The 18,664-nt window shown below is 47.1% G+C and overlaps 1 protein-coding gene across 11 annotated transcripts in view; it reads right to left on the reverse strand.

Moving 5' to 3' along the window:
* TLN2 (talin 2) overlaps positions 1–18,664 on the reverse strand; it is a 7,472,684-nt gene that overhangs the window by 3,537,199 nt on the left and 3,916,821 nt on the right. For all 11 annotated transcript variants that reach the window (XM_069624483.1, XM_069624482.1, XM_069624486.1 and 8 more), the window contains one exon: positions 16,898–17,044. In XM_069624483.1, coding sequence (XP_069480584.1) covers positions 16,898–17,044 — 147 coding nt within the window. The remainder of the gene's footprint in view (positions 1–16,897; positions 17,045–18,664) is intronic.

The following is an 18,664-nucleotide window of genomic DNA, read 5'->3' on the forward strand; positions in this document are numbered from 1 at the left end:
GAAGGAGAGAAAGAGTTGGGTGTTGTTGGCATAGAAGTGGTGAGAGATGCCGAAAGAAGAAATGACTGGGGCGAGAAGGGAGTATAGAGAGAGAAAATAAAGGGTCCAAGTACTTTTTAGCCCAGCAACCATAATATCAGACCTGGTCATCTCACTAGAGGCATTACAATCACACTTATTGGCACATTTGCCACAGCAGGGAAATTCTGCCATTGCCAAATATAGGAGGCATATCTGTATACATATCACTTACATTCATACTCTGATTATCAAGGGAATTAACATTGTTAATTATAGTATCTTTCTCACCCTCACAAAACAGAGATTGCGAAGAGTCAATAAGTGCCTCATTATCGCATTTCTTTGATACACTACCTCCTAACGAGCATGTTTGGGCACATTGTAATAGCTTGTCATCTGTATCTGATTGGCCAGGCAGAGGCAAGAAACTGCTTGTGCCATGCTCGCTCTTCGTGTTGTAATCGTTAAGCTTGGTAATGATTGTTTTTTTCTTTTACCGTTCCGCGGGTACATTGCTTATTCGTGTACCTTGCGCAGTCCTTAGCCTTAACCCTTCAGCTCTGATAAACATATATATCAAGCTTAGCATACGTGTCACTTTACACACTTATCTCCACAGGCTTTTTACAGAGTACCACACAATGCTCTAAGAACTTGTCAAAAGCCGTAAAAACGTACTCTGTGAACCCTTGCCCTCTAACCCGCACAGACCAAACAGGCCACTTGAGAAGCCACTTGCTGAGGCGCACGCGCTGATGGCGTGCGGCCTCCTGTTTAAGTAAGGTTGTCAACTTTTGTGGGCGGGGCCTATATATAAACGAAGAAAAGCGCTATTTTAGCATCATATAAGTTGTTAATTAATACGTCTTTAAAGTGACTCTCCAGGGAGTATCATTCACCAGGTATGATTATCTCATGAAGTCCTCATATGAAAGAACAGCTGCATGGGCATCTTTCTTCAGCTTTGTAGACACAGGCAGCAACGTTTCCAGGCTAATCAGTCCACTTGAGAGGACACTTGCTGAGACGCGCGTGCGGATGGCGCGCAGCCTCCTTTTTAAGTAAGGTCCTCCTTTTTTGTGGGCGGGGCCAGGTATGATTATCTCATTAAGTCCTCGTATGAAAGAACAGCTGCACGGGCGTCTTTCTTCAGCATTGCAGACACAGGCACCAGCATTTCCAGGCTAAACAGGTCACTTGAGAGGCCACTTGCTGAGGCGCGCGCCACTATACTGTACATCTAAAAATACTCCAGACAGAGCTTTCAAGTGGGTGAAGCCATAAGAAAACACTGGAGCATCCTACAGAATGACCCTTTGCTACATGAGCTGTTCCCTAAAGCACCCATGATGGCATTCAAACATGGGCAAAATTTTCGTGACAGACTTGTAAAAGCTGAAAGACCCCCAAAAGACAAACAACTGGTCCTTAAAACAAGAAAGACTGGCACATTCCCATGCCTATGTTGCACACATTGCAACAATGTGACTAAGGGTGACACCATTTCTCATCCCCGCACAGGGAAGAAAATCAAACAGAGAGATTATGCGACATGCATGACCACAGGGGTCATATACGCCATCAAGTGCCCCTGTGGGAAACTATATGTGGGGCAAACTACGAGACCCATTAAAGATAGAGTAACCGAACACAAATCCAATATTAGATGTAAAAACAGTAAATCACCTTTTGCAAGACATTTCCTAGAAAATAATCACACTGTGGCACAGTTCAAATGTCAAGTTCTAGAGGTAGTGAAAAAAACCTTCTAGAGGTGGAAATTACCAAGCAATTTTGTCTCGCAGGGAAAAATTATGGATCCACTACCTTGACACCTTATTCCCTAGAGGGTTGAATGATGAATTATCATTGAAATGTTTTGTGTAAACTGATTACCTTAGCACTCTGTACATCAAAATGATGAATCTGTGGCCTCCTGTATATGTCTCCTTCTGTTAAATGCTCTTCATTGACTCATCACCTTTATAATGATTGTAGAGATCAATGAACACTTCTGTTTTCATCATTAGCTACACCCATTATTTATGAGCATTTTTTCACTAGTCTGATCATGAAACCTCTGTGAACATATGAATATGGGAAACTTTACATGATTCAATTATCGCACTATTGACTCTATAGTTGATCTTAAAATGCTCGACAACCTGTAACTTTTGACTTTAATTTGTAAGGCACATACAATCTGTACTATACCTGGTGGAATATCTGTCATTAAATAATGTGTAAATCGAAGTCGCCGACCTACACGTCACAATTATCTCCTGTCACTATGCATTTCCCTTCAATTTTTTTCACGGTCACTTCTTATTTGCATTTTCAGTCCCTTTATTATAATTCCTCTCTAATCAGACCACTTTTTTATCAGAACCTAGTGTTCCCTATTGTTATTCCCATATGTGAAAGCTTTCATACGAGGTAACCTCATGCCTAACATATCCACTACATAATGACTGCCCTCGCGGTTTGCTTCCAATACGTGTTTACACTACACTTCAGTCCTTTTTCAGTGTTAACTATTCTTAGATCCACTTTGCTCTGTATACATGGGGCGCGTACTAGGGAGCTTGCGTCCTCCCCTTAGTAACCGTTGCCAATGGTTACCCTTCATGAAAGCCACCGCACAGAGGAGATTCCCCCTTGATGTTCATCCACGTGCGAGCAGACCTGCTAACTGGCTCCAGTGACATAGGACGAGAATGTAAGCAATTCCCCTTATAACTTATACCGCAGACTTAGTTTCATGTCTCTCCTACAGCTTGTAGATGACACACTGTAATACACGTTCGTGCTACTTACATTGAACGGTGCCTCACGCTCCAGCATTTTGCTGCATAACAACACGTGTGTGCCTTTAGATTCTCTACATCGGTGAGTGACTAGTTACCATTCTCTACCAATTAAATTCACTGACACTTCATGATAACCTCTTTTACATCCATCCCTCTATTACAGGACCATCATTTCACTGGTCCAGCTATTCACTAGCTCGTCGAGCTACACAATGAAGTCACCAGCTCACCTCATGAGCTTTTGGTGAGTGCCAAACTCTGGACCTAAGCTTTCTTTCTGTCTCCAATTCATCATGATGCATAGACTCCATAATGCCAGTACAATCAATCTGGACACCTAGAACCATTAAGATACTATTAAATGTCAGCAGGTATCTAGGTTAGAACTAATTCTATTCCCGCAGTACCCACCTTAGAGATTCTTTAGACACGTGGTTGTAAGTGACTTTGGATAATTTTTTAGTTTGTTAAATATCACAACCAGCGACATGTGAGCATGATAATACTGTTAAGTAATGCACTTATGTTACAGTTATTTTCTATATTTACATCTATTGGATTTAGCCTTACAGTTTCTCTCCTTAACTTTTAATCTACAGATCAGAAACTCCATCTGGCTCTGGAAGAAGAGAGTATATTTCTCGAAAAGCGTCAGCCACATTTATGTTGAACTGAACTTTCTTTGACCTATATGTTTTCTACATTCAATCACTAAAAATGCTTGTGTACTATAGTAAATTTAATATCTGTCTTTTTTTTAATTATCAGACAAACCAGAACCTTATTTGAACTTTTTCATTAGTTAATGATTTAACCGTCCATTGACAGGATTGTAAGGTGTGCAGGGGACGGGAGGGTTCCATCTACGGATCCTCTTTTCTTCGTGCAAGTGTATTGTGGTGGCTATGTGCTAGGGCCACTTTTCCTCCCCTGCACCTAAAACTACTTTCTATTTGATTCTCTACCATTCACAAAAAAACACTTATTCAGTGAACCCAGGTGTGCTCCACCTAACCCTTCGCTTGTAGCAACCACTTCGAAAGACAGATCTCAGTAATAGAAACATAACATTCCTACGTAAGCTTTCAATATAGTGAATCCTATCACTTCTTTGTGGAAATATGACACATTTTGGCCTTCCAATTGTTAGTGTGGTGGATTCAAGGACACATAACAATGCAACCCTTCATCCAGAGTTCACAGCGTGTCAGAGGGAGTTTCGTTTTGGGAACACATGCCACAAAATTGAACAATATTAATGGCAAGCTGTGCAGTGAAAAACAACAACATTTTTCAAGTATCCCACATATGAAAATATTTACTTCCATTTGAACAGTATCAATGCACCTGGTCCTACAACATTTACATATTCTTTCAAAGATGACCCTAGGCGAGGTGCAGACAGGCTCAGATTTCTGTATTCTTCAATTGGGCAATGCCCGAAATAAAACAAATTAATAGTGCGGGGCAGTTTTTTGGGCCAAAAAATGGGCCACTTCTTTTCTGAAACAAACATAAATCAAATACAAATGCAGTGGGTTACTATATAGAGATGGCATGGATGGACCAGGAACGGAGGGGGGAAAGGGGCAATTTTGCACTCGTCGAGGTGGACTGTTGCAGCCAGGGCCTCGAATGAGTGCAGTTTTGAAAGGCTTGCTGGCTTCTGTGTATATCTGTTCCAGCAATCATATTGATTTCTGCATTGATGCATGCACGCCTGGTTGTCCTCCACATGTGGGCCTCCACAGTAAAATGTAAATGTGCAAAGGCCAAAGGCGCATGTTCATAGTGCACATTGGAAAGACATATTCCTCTGCTCATTATTTCAATGTTAGCTTACACTGTGGCGAATAAGCCTTTGGCCTACTGCTATCTGCTGCCACTTATCATGATTCCTACGTTCCAGTGAGGTTAGACTTCATTTATTTAATTTATTTATTGGTTATTTGCAAAGCGTCTATACCCATACAAAAAATGGTTTTTCATGGTGCCAGAAGACAAAAAGGGGGTGGGGCAAGGAAAAAAAAAAACAACAGCAGTCCTACTAGGCCTTGTGGCATGCGTATCATGCAAGAGCAGTCACAAGAAATGCAGGGGGGAGGGAGAAGTGGGGAGGTGTAGGTCGGGCAGAAGGGAAAATGCTACAGTGGGAAGAAGGTGCGGGGCAAGAGGAGGTATACAAGTGCAGGAGGGGAGGAGGAGGAGGAGTGGAAGAAGAGGGCCAATGGGGCTAGGCAAGTGCTAAGGGGAGGCCAGGTGGGCAAGAGCCAGGAGAAACAGGGAGTGAGGACCACATGCGAAGCACAAGGACAGGGGTGGACAGGCTTGGTAGGGATGCACACCGTGCCATGCTTGTCAGGGGAAAGGGGCCTGAAAGGGCAAGTGCAGGTTGTAGGGGGGCAGGAAGACAGGGTGCTGGGGTATACTGGGCGAGGAGGGCCTGCTGCCCTGTGGAGCTCAGAAGGGACCAGGCAGCCAGTCAATGTGACAGAGGGGGGCATTAGCAGAGGGGGGAATGATGAAGTGAAAAGTTGGGTCTTGAGAATCTTCCGGAACTTAACGAGATCCGGCAGAAGCCTGTGAGCTGAAGGGAGGCCATTACAGAGGGATGCGCCTGCCGAGGAAAGAGATCTACACTACAATCTCTGCTTGGAATAGCACCTGATCTGTAGAGAATTGCAGCTAGATGACCAAACGTCTCTAAGAGGGAGGAATTTAGGGAAAGAGTCGGATGTAGTGGGGTCCCTGGCCACAGAAAACCTTGTGGATGATGCAAAGGGTCTTGAACCTGATCCTCACAGCCACCAGGAGTAAGTGGAGATATGTTTGGGCTTGAGAGATGCGGTCCCTGGGTTTGAGGCCAAGGATAAATCTTGCAGTCCTATCCTGGATTATTTGAGAGGGCGAAGGGAGGATTTAGGCAAATTGAGGAAGAGGCTGTTGCAGTAGTCCAGCCTGCAGAGGATTAGTGCTCTGGAGACATTGAGTTTCTGTATGCCTTCTGCTCCAATTTTTCTTAGATTCTTCAACTATCGTGAGTTCATTACAAACAGGGCTTGAAATTAGGATTGGACAAGCAGGAATTATAAGCAGTGCCTGACTATCCAGCAGTAATCGGTCACCAGCACCAGGAGCTACCACTAGGGAACAAGGAGCTAGTTTATGGCGTTATATTAGTTGGCCTGGGGAGCCAAAAGTAGCTCCTTGTAACTGTTGGTTTTAAGCTCACCATACTTGAGTCACATACTTGAAATAATCAGACTGACATTAATTGTTGTAATACAAATCAATTATATTTATAGTAATAAATACAAAAAGCAAGGAAAAATTGAAATAAGACCTAGCTAGTGACATAACTTCACAAACCGTAATTAATTAAAAATAAATGATTTAACAATGAAATCTCAAGTGACATACTATTCCATTTATTGTACAATGAAAACAGTTTCCAAACACTGAAAAAGCTGGAAACAGGCGTTAAACATTGTGAAGAGAGCCACACATCATTTAATTCTTGAAGTCAACCTTTCAACAAGTTCAAGTTTGGGAGGGCAAACCTCTTTTGCAATGTTCCGTGACATAGACTGGGCCCTGGAAACATAATCTGGATAAATTCTATGCGTTTGCATGGCCAGCACATTCAGAGGGTAATTCATGGAATTAATGTGCGCCGAAAATGGGGGCGTAAGCGTGAAAATCGCAGGCGTGCAAAACCCGCGCAAACGACTGTTTCCCGATTCATGGAAGGCACTGTGCATGGCTTACATGGGACCTGCGCCGAATCACATCATTGCGACATCCCGAAGGCTGCGCGTGAGAAGCCCAGTGAAGGCGCACACCGCCCAGCGCACACACCACATGGAATGGGGAACAACACGCGAAAATGTAAGCGTTATGGGGAAAGTACCACTGCGAAATCCTCGCAACGCCCACACGCGCACTAACAACACGTATTCATGGAATTGAACAGGGCAAACCCGTGCGCGCCAAAAGACGCGCTAAATCGGAAACACGTGCGCCAGGCGAAAGCTGGCGTAAGCGCCCCCGCTCAGCATAAAAGTGCACGCAAACAACAAACAAGCTTATACAGCTACGATGAATGTACAGTTCCTTGCAGCAGTGGTCGTGGGACACCGCAGGAGGAGGAGGATAGCCAGGCCCCACATTTTTTTACCCAGGACCAGCCTTTTTGGGATGCCTGATGACCAGGTCTATGGCAGGTACAGGTTTCTACCCCATATCATCCTAGACCTGGTCACTGAGTGGGAGGATGACCTCACATCACCCACCCTGTGCTCCCAAGCAGTGAGCCCCTTGGAAAAGGTGTTCAATGTACTGCATTTTTTGCCCACTGAGTCATTTCAGCAGACAACTGCCATAGTTGGGGGCGTCTCACAGCCCACGCAGTCACGCTGCCTACACCAGGTGTTGGCAATCATGACTGCACGCCCCTCAGTCCGCAGGCACATATACATGCCCAGAATACCCGCAAAGTGCGTGGTGCCATTGGTTGCACCCATGTGGCTCTACGTCCACCTAGGGCCACTGAGCACATCTATCGCAACCGCAAGCACTGGCATTCCATCAACGCGAAGGTGGTATGCGATGCCAAGGGATTCATCACCTCTGTCTATGCAAACTATCCAGGGTCCACCCATGATAGTTTCATATTCAGAATGTCACCCCTAAACTGGGTCCTGGAAGCTGGGAGGCATGGCGACACATGGCTCATTGGTGAGTACAAATGCCTGTGCACATGCATGCAAGTCACACACAGAGAAATAGAGAAACCCAACTAATCACAACCATTATCACCTCCCCAGGGGATAGTGCCTACCCTCTGAGCACCTACATGACGACGCCAATACGGAACCCCACCACACCACCCCAGGTAAGATACAAACCAGCCCATATTGCAACCCGGGGCATAGTGGAGCACACATTCGGAATGCTCAAGTCACGTTTCCGCTCCCTTGACCGCACTGGTGGAAAGCAACTATATGCACCCCCAGTAGTGTGCAGGATCATTGTGGCAGCATGTATCCTGCACAAAGTTGCAACCCGGCGGGGCGTACCGGTGGACATGGTGGTGCCCCCACATCCCCAACCACACGCACTACCGCTGCGCATCAGAGGGGAAAAGGCATGTGGCGAGGCAGCCCGTACCCAGCTTGTGGCTATATTTTTCACCTACCCACCCCTGCAGAGTGCACACAGGCCTGGCACATACCAAGTGACAATTGATGATGACAAAGGGACAGTCAACTGTCACAACCTTACCACCCTGAGAATGTGTCCCTGGAAGTGTTACATTGTGTGTATCCCAAGCTACTTAAACAAACCCAATGCCGTGTGACCAAAAGGCACACATTCATGGTGCATAATCCATACCCCCTTGGAAAACAGCACATCCAAATACTGGTATGTCACCTAAACCCTCCCAAACCCCATGTTACCCGCCCGACACATCATGCCATGGCATGCAATGTGAAAGCAACCAAATAAATGCACAACACATGACACAACTGTCACAAAGTGCACTGTGACAAATGGAAACAGGCCAGAGAAAATTCCCTCTCACACATCAAAATGAAACTGTACACATGAACATATATTTACCAGCATAACAAATCATGAACACAGGATCCAACAGTGCCAACGTCAGACAGTGACCAATCACAATAGCCCAAGTGTCCCAATCTGACAAAGCCACCACATGGACCCCTCCCATCTTCAGTGTGTTGCTGGTAGATAAATGTGGCAGGGTACTGAATACAGCATGAAGTGCATCAACAATGGAGACAGGCAAGGTAATACATGAAGATGCAACATGTAAATATGCACAATGATCATGAATCCCCACTAGGGGTGTATACACAGTTTGGACTTCAGACTGGCCACACAACTGATGGAAGCTCAATGCCTCTGTGTAAGTTACTGTCACACGGTGCCCTCCTTGCAAGCCCATGGAAAGGGGAAGCAGGAGTGGCAAATGCGTGGATGTTCAGAAAAAAAAACCTCTGTGGGCTCATGGCCTGCACAGCTAGCCTATAGTGGGAGAACTGATGTCACTGTCGTCACCCTCTGGTGCAATATGAGAAGGTGTGCGTGGTGCAGGAGGCTGACCACACCTAGCCCTGGCCTGCTCCTCCATCGCAGCAAGCATGCAGGTCTGAAAGGTTTGATTCTGCAGGATGATGGTCCGGAGGTCCACGCTCCTGCCCACAAGGCCATTTACCTGACCCCCAACACCCCAAGCTGCCTCCTACAAGACATCCCAGCCCCAGAACCCAGTTGCCCACCCACACCTGCCTCGGGGGTTGCCATGTCAGACCAATCACCATCCGGGGCCAGTGGCAGCCTCCCGGCAAAGAGGCGGAGGGCTGCCGCCTTTACTGCCAATGAAGTTGGCATCCTGGTGGAGCAAGTGCTGGGGCATTATGATGCCCTCTTCTCACCATTGCGCACCGACAAGGAAGGACGGAGGAGGATCTGGGAGGACATCGTGGGTGCCATCAATGAGGAGGGGTGGCACCCCGTGACTACAAGCACGTCCTGAAGCACTGGGAGGACTTCAGGTCCAGGACCCTCTACAAGGCCTGGTGCCTCGTCCAGGCTGAGGATGATGTGGGGTGCCGGGCCCAGTTGAGCAACATCCAGATGAGGGTCCTTGAGCGCATACACCGAGCGCTTCACCACCAGGTCCTTGAGTTGTAGACCTGTCTGGAGTCGAGTGGTAAGTGTCCATGTGTTCTTGTCCTCCGTAGTACATGTTGAGGTGTGGCTAGAGTGTGCACCTTGGACTTATGTCTGGCATGCTTGCTGCATGTGAGTCCAGTTAAGCGTGTTCCACATCAATGATGTCTGTGTTGCAATGCATGATGTGCACCAGCATGTTAAAATGCACACATGTTTGCATGCCTGTGTCTGGACTTGGCCATGCGAGGGGTGTGAGACATGGATACTTAAGTCACCTTCATGGACATGCATGGTGTACATGTGCGTGTGTCTGAGTTGAGTGGTGAGTTTGTGACTGGAAAACGCCATGGATGCATGACACATGAGTATCACGATGCGTGATTGACTGATACGGCCCAGTTGTCCATGAATGCACTGTGACGGGAGGTAGACATGGCCAGATGCATGACTGTCTGGTGGTGTGTGTGCATGTTATGTGCATGTTCCATGATGCATGTGAGGTTCAGCCCCCCTTCTGATGTTCACACAGTGCCTTGGACATGGATGCAAATGTCTGTAGCACGTGCCATGCTTGTATGTTCATGTGTGTTTCTTGCACTGACCCGTGTGTTGTGGAGGGTGATGATGGATATGATGTTTGACTGTGCCACTCATCTGCATTTGCTTTGTATCTAGCAGACATTTGTTCGGTGCCCTGATGCTTGTGTTCAATGTCTCCCCATCTACAGCATCGATGGAGGGAGAAGGCGGAGATGGCGCTGTGGAGCAAAGCGGCGGGGATGCCTCCACCAGGCAGAGACGCAAGGCCCAATCACCCTCCCATGTTGTAACATCTTCCGGGAGCGAGGGGACTGGTGCTGCGTCCACTACTACGGCCACGGAAGGGGCAGGTGAGCCCCCATAGGGGCAGGACAATGGGGATGACAGTGCAGAGGCATCCATGTTGGTGGTGATTGAGGAGGAGGCTGCATCAGACACCCACATGGGACCTAGAGGGGGTGATGCCACTGGTGCAAGTGGTGCAGCCCAGGGGCAGGAGGCAGCATAGGTCGCTGCATAGGGCCCTGTGCCTAATCCTGTCCCTGATACTGAGACTGCATCACTGTGCACCTGCACGGATGCCTCAGTCCGGCCTGTCCGTAGAGAGAGGAAGAGTCCACGTCAACTGACATTCCTCTCCCTGCGGATGTGACAATCCGCGACAGGGTTGAGCCCGTCCTAGTCGGTGTCGCGATGCGCACACACGTCATTCGTGATGATGTGCATGCTTCCTGGCAGGACCACGCACGTCATCATCATGAACAGACGTGTGCCATCCTGAACTGGCTAGGACGGCTCATTGTCGCAGGTTTCCTCCATGTGCTGGGTGCTCTTGTAACCCCCTCTTTCTCTTCACCCACTATGCGCCAGTTGTCCTCCATGCCGTCTTCTGGCCCAGATGACACCAGGGCCCCCTGTGGACCTGCCCCAGCCACCGTGGCCAGACTGGTGGAGATCCCATCCCTGCCACAGTCGGGAGTCTGAGGTTCAGCAGAGGTGGTCACCCCAGCAACAGGACCCCTGGCAATGGAGGTTGTGCAGGCACCTTCGAGCAGGGCACGTGCACAACGGTCCCGGGGGTTGCCATCATCCCGGCGGCAGTCGTGGTGGCACAGGCAGATGGCATCAAGGCAGCAGCAGGCTCGACGTAGGAGGTGTCAGGACTCGGGGGCCAACTACATCACAGGGGCAGGCATCGCCCAAAGGGCAGGAGGACCTTGGACAAAGTGTGTCTTCCATGTGGCTGCGGGTGGGCCGGAAAATAGCTGCAGAGTGGCGGCGGGCAGAGAGGGCACGGCTCACCATGGTCAGGGTTGAGAACTCCATGCGGCAGGCATTAAGTTGGCATGGCAGCGTCCCCACAAGCCCTCGAGGATAGAGAGTCCTGCCTCCGGGTTATAGACACGGAGTTCGATGGGATTTACCCTGTGCAATTTAGCATAGTTAACCACTAGTCAGAATTTTTTTCTGTTGGTAACCCCTCTGATATTCCAGGATATTATAGCAAGGGGATCACTCATCGTTCTCATGTGGATAATGGACCAATATTTGGGTATCCCTGCATGAACAGGGCCACCAACCATAAGTCCTCACTGAAGGACCGAAACCCTCACTCCCCAAGTGTTTCTGCAGCATTAAAAAATTATTGCAAAAGCACCTAAAACATAACCCCACACTCCATACCCTCCCCCACGCCAGAAACACCAACGGCATACTTCCCACCCAAAAGAAACCTAAACTCCTAAAAAACAAGACGCAGTGACTGCGCACAGCTAAAAAAAAAAAGCAACTAAATCACAGCATTGTCCTATCATTGGACAGATACATTTGTATACTTGACTAGATGTACAGCAGAGATCAGAGAGGACCCTTTCACCTAAAAAAGAGAGCAAGAGCGTATGGCTGTCTGCTCTAGATAAACACAGCAAACTTATGAAACAGGGAAAGGTGTGCCAAAGTCAGCTGTTAGGAGCCGCCTGGGCTACCACAGTGTCAGGCAGTTCGAAGACAAAACGGTCAGCAGATGCAGGGGTCATGAAAAACCAGGTCTTGCCATTATGGGTTACACAAAGCTTAGCAGGAAACAGCATGGCATAGCAGAGATGTTTCTTCCTGAAACTTATTTTTGACTTCCTGAAATGATTTCCTCTGTTCCTGCACCTTGCGGTTCTAAGAATGATGTCTCTGTCCGTTTAATTAAGGATCCTTGCAACGATGGGTCTGTTCGGTGTCCCAGGAGGTGGTTTAGGGGCGAGGGAGTGGTGTGCCCTCTCGACTAATAACATTTTGGACATTGGGGGGGGTGTGCTTGAGTACATCCATCAACAGTCTCTCCACAAGCAATTCCATAATGGCAATATGAGTGGATTCCAGGACACCCACGATGCAAACGTTATTTCTGCATGATCTTCCTCCAAGATCATCATTCTTGGCGTCCACACGTCTCACGGATTGCTGTAAATTAACCACCTCCCTTTGCAAGGGCGTCATCCTGTCCTTGTTTCCGATGCGCTGCTCTGTCATGGGGTCACATAATTTGTCTAGTTGGACGGCAGAAGTTTCGACCTTACAAGTTAATGTATCTATTTTGGAGCCAAGACTATCCATGCTGTTCTTCAGACCCAACAAAGTTTGATTCAGGGTGGCCACATCAATAGAGCTCGAAGTGTAGGTCATGGCATGCAGAGGAGAGGAATGGCCCTGGCGTGCAAATTGGTCCAACTTCCCTTCCCTTTTGTTATTCCCCATCCTGCTCTGTGACATTCAAGCAGTAGAGAGAGGTTGACTGTGGGAACTGCAGGACTGAGTCTCCTGTCCGGTAGTATTAGGTAGGAGGTATGAGGAGCCAGCCAAGCCACAGAGGTGGTGCGCCCATCCCAGCACCACCACAAAACACAATCAACACAGGGATCCATTGCAGTAAAGATGGGGACCAGGAGATGGGTGTTGTCATGCAGTGTTGGCTAACTGCAAAGAAATGGAGCAGAGGGAGTGCAGCAAATACCCCTGCACAAGAAAACCACTGTGGAATGCGCCAGCAGCAGTGACACATCAGGGCTAGACCCTGTGCTCTCAGAGTGTGTTCTTACACCTGCCTCATATGAACCGCTGCCCACCTTTGTGTCTGCTGCTTGTCAATCAGCCCCTCGCGCCTTGGCGCGTCCACTTACCGGATGTCCCAGGGAAGCTGACTTGTCATGGGTAATGGATACCGCCACACAACTGTGGGTGCCGCTCCTCAGAGAGTGGTGTAGCCTAGCAAAGCCCAAGGCCAGGTCGATGGGAGCCAGCGGGTCTTCAATCGGTGGTTGCAGCCGCATGCCACTCATGCCCTCAAGTACTGGTGGTGCAGACCGCTCAATGATAGAGCACCGGGCGGCCTCAAAACGGCAACACAGGAAAGGGGAGGCACCGCCTGTGCTTCCCAGAAGAGCCAGGTGCATGCTACACACGCACTGCAGATTTCTTTCCCTGGTTCATGTCCCGTGACGTGGGCCGTCAGCCAACCCGACAGAGGCCGCTGGAAGGCACAGCTCGCAATCCCACTCCCTCCAGTTGAAGCAGGGATATCGCGGCAGGGCCTCGAGTCCGGACAATGGCAACAAGGCTCAAACTCCTCACAACTTCATCCAAGGGAGACCAAAAGGGGGTCAGGTGGCTGAACTCGTTGTTACCAGTCCAGTAGTATTAGTTACACCACACAGGAAGCCATAATAGCAAGGATGTTTCAGGATGTTGAAGTTGCTGGATGCGAGCTGTCTCAGGCAGCGGCCATCTTGCAGCCGTGCAACAGCGCCCCCTTCTACCACTATCTTTCTAAAACACAGATTTATCCAAATGCAAATGTTTCTCAGTTCATCTGTGCTCATGTGGTAGAGCCATGTGTATATATATATGAGCTATTTAAACTCGTACAACAGAAGCATAGAGCTCTCTAAAGTCACAGATTTATTGTGTAGGGTAGAACTCTTGGTACCCATTCCGAATTAGGTATGAGGACCTTATGTGTCTTGGTTATCATTGGGTTTGTATTGGCCCCACTTTTATCCTGGGTGCATTAACTAATAGTCTGAACAACAATTCAAACAAAGAAACTTTATACCATTTGAGGAATAGATACAAGAGTGTCATAGAACAGAAAAAATCTGAATTCCTCAAGGGAACATGGGATGAGCTCAGAAGAGCTGCTATAGTCAAGGATAGTAAGTCTTTCTGGTCCTTGGTCTTCGATCTGAAAGATTCTAAGGACAACCATTTACACTGCATGATAACGGAAGACGAATGGTTCCTCCACTTCCGTGGGCTGTATGATACAACGGTGCCTTTTGACAGTTTCTGCATTGTTGGGGCGGTGGGTATAGCAGCTGAACCAGCGCCAGATTGTGGACTACACATTAGTATTACTTTGTCTACGGTAAGACGTGCCTTGCTGAGTATGAAGGGCCAAAAGGCACCTGGCCCTGATAGGGTACAGATTGACCTCTGGAAGGATGAACCAGACATCTGGCTCCCGGCATTGACTAGGCTTTTCCAATCAGTGGTCAATCTGAACATGGTTCCGGCATTCTGGCACTGTGCCGAGATTGTACCAATATATAAAATGGTGGGACATGATCAACCAAGCAATTATAACCCCATTTTGCTCATCGATGCGTTAGAGAAGGTTTTCGCGGAGTTTGTTGTGCAACAATTGTAGGAGTGTGTTGAGTCTAAGGACCTCGTTTCCCATCTCCAGGCTGGGTTTAGGCAGGGGATGAGCACTGTGGATCAGTGTTTCCGCCTCCATATGATCCTCCTGAAATACTGCGTCCTAAGAAAGATGCAAGTGTATGCAGTATTTATTGACTTACAGACCTTATCAGATCTTAAAGACCGCATTATTATTTGGGCGCAACCCTGTGTTTTTTTCCACACCTTTAAAGCCACTGCAACCCCATCTCAACCTTAACCCCTTAACCCAATATCCTTTATATTTTTATATAAACTTTTCAGGGTTCTTCTGTGTTATTGGCCACTCTGTTATGTAATTTTTCATCTTGCATGGAGGGCAGGTGGTCCTACCCGCTCTTCATATTTACTCCATTCACATCACTTTGGCTGTGTTGTATGGAGCCGAGATATGGGACTGCTCTAGCCTGGGGGTGGCTGAGCAAACATTTCTAAAGAAGCTCCTCAGACTACCATACAGTACCCCGAGTGCCCCCCAAATAATGGCTTGTGGCTTGATACTGGTAATCTGTCCATTAATGTGGAAACCAGTCTTCTATTGGGTCAGGTTGTGGAGCTCCCCATTGTAAGTATCGAGCAGCTCTGGCTGATCTGTTGAACCAACCGGGCAGCCGTTCTCTCCCTTGGCTATGTCATGTAAAGAGACAGCTTGGAACTGCTGGCCTGGAAGACTTTTGGACCAACCCTTCTTCCAAGCCTATTAGCGCAAAGAGTGATGTGAAGTGGTCTGCCAGTCATAATATCCAGGAACATCTTTTTTGCCTTATCTTGCCTAGAAACCTACTCTGGGCGGAGAGACATACCTGGACTGTGTTAGCCCCCGCCTATGCTCGCACCTTGTATGTCAAATTCAGAGTGGGTACCTTACAGGTGGCAGCGCTTACCTGTGATTGGACAGGAGGACCATTGCCAATCTGTCCAGCTTGCAACACTGCCCTGAATCAGTTACACACTTCTTGCTATTTTGCGAATGTTACCATGACTTCCGGAAAATGTATTTGACTCCACTGTTCAAGAGAGAATGTGTCAGAAGCACCCTAGAAGTGGTTGCCCTATGTCGGTCTATTGTATCTATCAATGGTATTTATTTTGTTGCCAAATTCATTTATCGCGCCTGGTTGCGCAGATCGATTGTATCTAACCTTGATTGTACTCCTATAGCCTCGTTTTTATTATATACTAGGGTATCCTTGTGAATGATTGTGAGGCTGTTTTTTTCTTCCTTTTTTACTGTGAATTATGAAATGTATTGCATGTGCTAATGGTAAATCTGCCCAGAAAAAGCATTTTTGATGATGATGATGATGATGATGATGATGATGATGTATTGGCCCCACTTTTATCCTGGGTGCATGAACTAATAGCCTGAACACCAATTCCTAGCTTTTGGGGCTTTTACATCTGGGACAGTATCCAATAATGTATTACCTCTTCCATATCGTTCCTGGAAGGAAAGGCATGCAAGTAAGTCTAGCTCTTCCCTGAAAGGCTGCCCCCCTTCTGTAATAGTTCATTTAATTAATCAGTGTTATGGTTCTTCCCATGCAATCTTTCTGTAATAACAAAGATGTGTTACAAAATAATGGCATAGTGCTCGAAAAGGAACAAAATGAATAGATCCTATGACTATGAAGAATTGACTCAAATATTTCCATTAATTTCTCTGTGGAGGCTTTCTGCTAGGAAGTGGTAATGCATGACCCCAGATGATGGATACCCTCAGAGATAATAGCAAATGTATCTTTTGAATGGTTGGCTGCTCTCAAGGCCTGCTCAATTACCAAGATTATTCAATAAAAATCCTAATACAAATAACAATAATAATAATAAAAAGATCTGCACATTCTGGAATATCCATAGTACTATCCAAAACACAGGGACCATACGAAAATGCATGTAGAAGGAGACTTTCTCGTACCGGAATGTATGCTTCAGTGAAATTCCCTTTTTCATATGCTGATGAAGTAGAAGTAAGGCAGACAAATATAGCCTGTTAAGCTTTTACTGCAGTACCCCTTCACGCGATATACAAGTGAATCCCAAGTTTGCTTGCAAAGGGGAAGTTTCAGCATGAGTCAATTGCTTTCATATCTCACCTTATTCATTGCTTCAGCAATGGAGTCCACCATACCCCCCACCATGCCCACTTCACTTGCAGCCTCGTTCAGGGTCACCATGAGATCATCAACAGCTTCCTTCATCAACTGTGCACCCTCAGTGATTGCATCATGCGTGTGAGATGCCTACAGGAGAGAAATGGGAAACAGCAGAATATATCAGATCAGGGTGAAAGCATGGAGGAGAGTTTTAACCTGGAAAATGCGCCTTGCGTTCCTCTCTCTATTTTACATTATCGGCATTCGTAAGCTGGTAAGCAACAAATGTTGAGAGTGAGGTTCATGTACACACTTTGGTAATGGCCCTATTTAAGCTTCAGTATTTTTTCTACTCTCTTCGCAGCACAGCCGTCTGTTACCACCGCTGAAAATTCCAGTTGAGTTGATTGATCACATCTTGCTCTCCGACTTACCTTCTCTATCAGAGAAATCCATACGAGAAATGACTTAAAAGTCTAACCAGGCTGAAAGGAGCCTGCCACCGTGCACCCATTTCCAGCAGCATTTTCAAAAAAGTTTGCAGGCATCTAACCTGAAAAAACTAGAGACCTTTGCAACCTTTCTGCTCTCTCCTCTGTTGCACTTTCCAATTCTCCCCCTTCCATGCACTTTCTCCCTTTTCCCTTCCCCATGCACTTAATGTCACTGGCCCTAGTAAGATCGTTGTTTTTTGTTCTCCCTTGTTCTCCTCCCTTTGCCTGTTCACGCTCTGAAACACTGGTGTACGAGCGCGATATAAATAAAATATCATATCATATAACCTGTCTGCTACCCTTCAGTGCAACATCACAGCACTGAGGGAGATAGCACTTCCCCTTAGTTGGTTAGTTAAACCACACAAATAAAACATACTCACCTGCCGAAGCCACACAAGAGCCAAGATGCACACCCTGCTGCCAACTGTTCACCCATCTCTGGCTTGAATAATTGCGAAACATGAATAATTGGGAAACAGTCACTGTCCTCTTAGAACTAATCAGAGACTAAGGGCCTCATTACGACCCTGGCGCTCCCTTAATGAAGGGTGCCGATACGGGACCGGCACCCTTCATTACGGGAGCGCCTATTACGAGGTTCCCTTTGCGGGACTCGGAACAGACGTCTGGTAAAACCAGACGTCCTTTCCGGTCCCGCGAGGGGAAGTGGGAGCTAATAACGGGCCATTTGTAATGTGCCCGTTATTACCTCCCTCCGCATGGGGGTTCAAATGGGAATGGGGAATGGTTCCTTCAAGGAGGAATTACCAGGTCCTCCAATGTTGGAATGACCCGGTTATTCCTCATTGAAGGAACCTGGTTTTGGAGCCCGGTATGGAGGCAGCCATGGCGCTAATAGCACCATGGCTACCTCCATAGTCGTAATGAGGCTCTAAGTGTTGCCTAGATTCACTTTGCTAGAGGCCATTTTGTGGTTATAGAACACATCAGAAACAATAGTTAACGTCAGTTTTACAAAGAGGAAAAGCAAATCCCCACTCAATGTGACCATCTGAACTAGTTACATAATGGATCATTCAAGCCCTGATTCCGCTACAATGAGGATTGTCCTAATCCCAAACTCTAAACCAACATGATAGCACTCAGTTGATGTCTTGTCTACTCAGTTTTCTGCGACCAAATGTATTTATTCAGCACATAAAGCCCGGAGGCATCTAGGCGCCAGTTACAGAAAGTGCATGTTCACATTTGATCGTTACAGGTAAGTAAAATTCAAGTACAGCACAGGGCTGGGTAGGTCACAATAGGG

The sequence above is a fragment of the Ambystoma mexicanum genome, chromosome 11 (assembly GCF_040938575.1).
Source record: "Ambystoma mexicanum isolate Mex_15411 chromosome 11, UKY_AmexF1_1, whole genome shotgun sequence".
NCBI lineage: Eukaryota > Metazoa > Chordata > Amphibia > Caudata > Ambystomatidae > Ambystoma > Ambystoma mexicanum.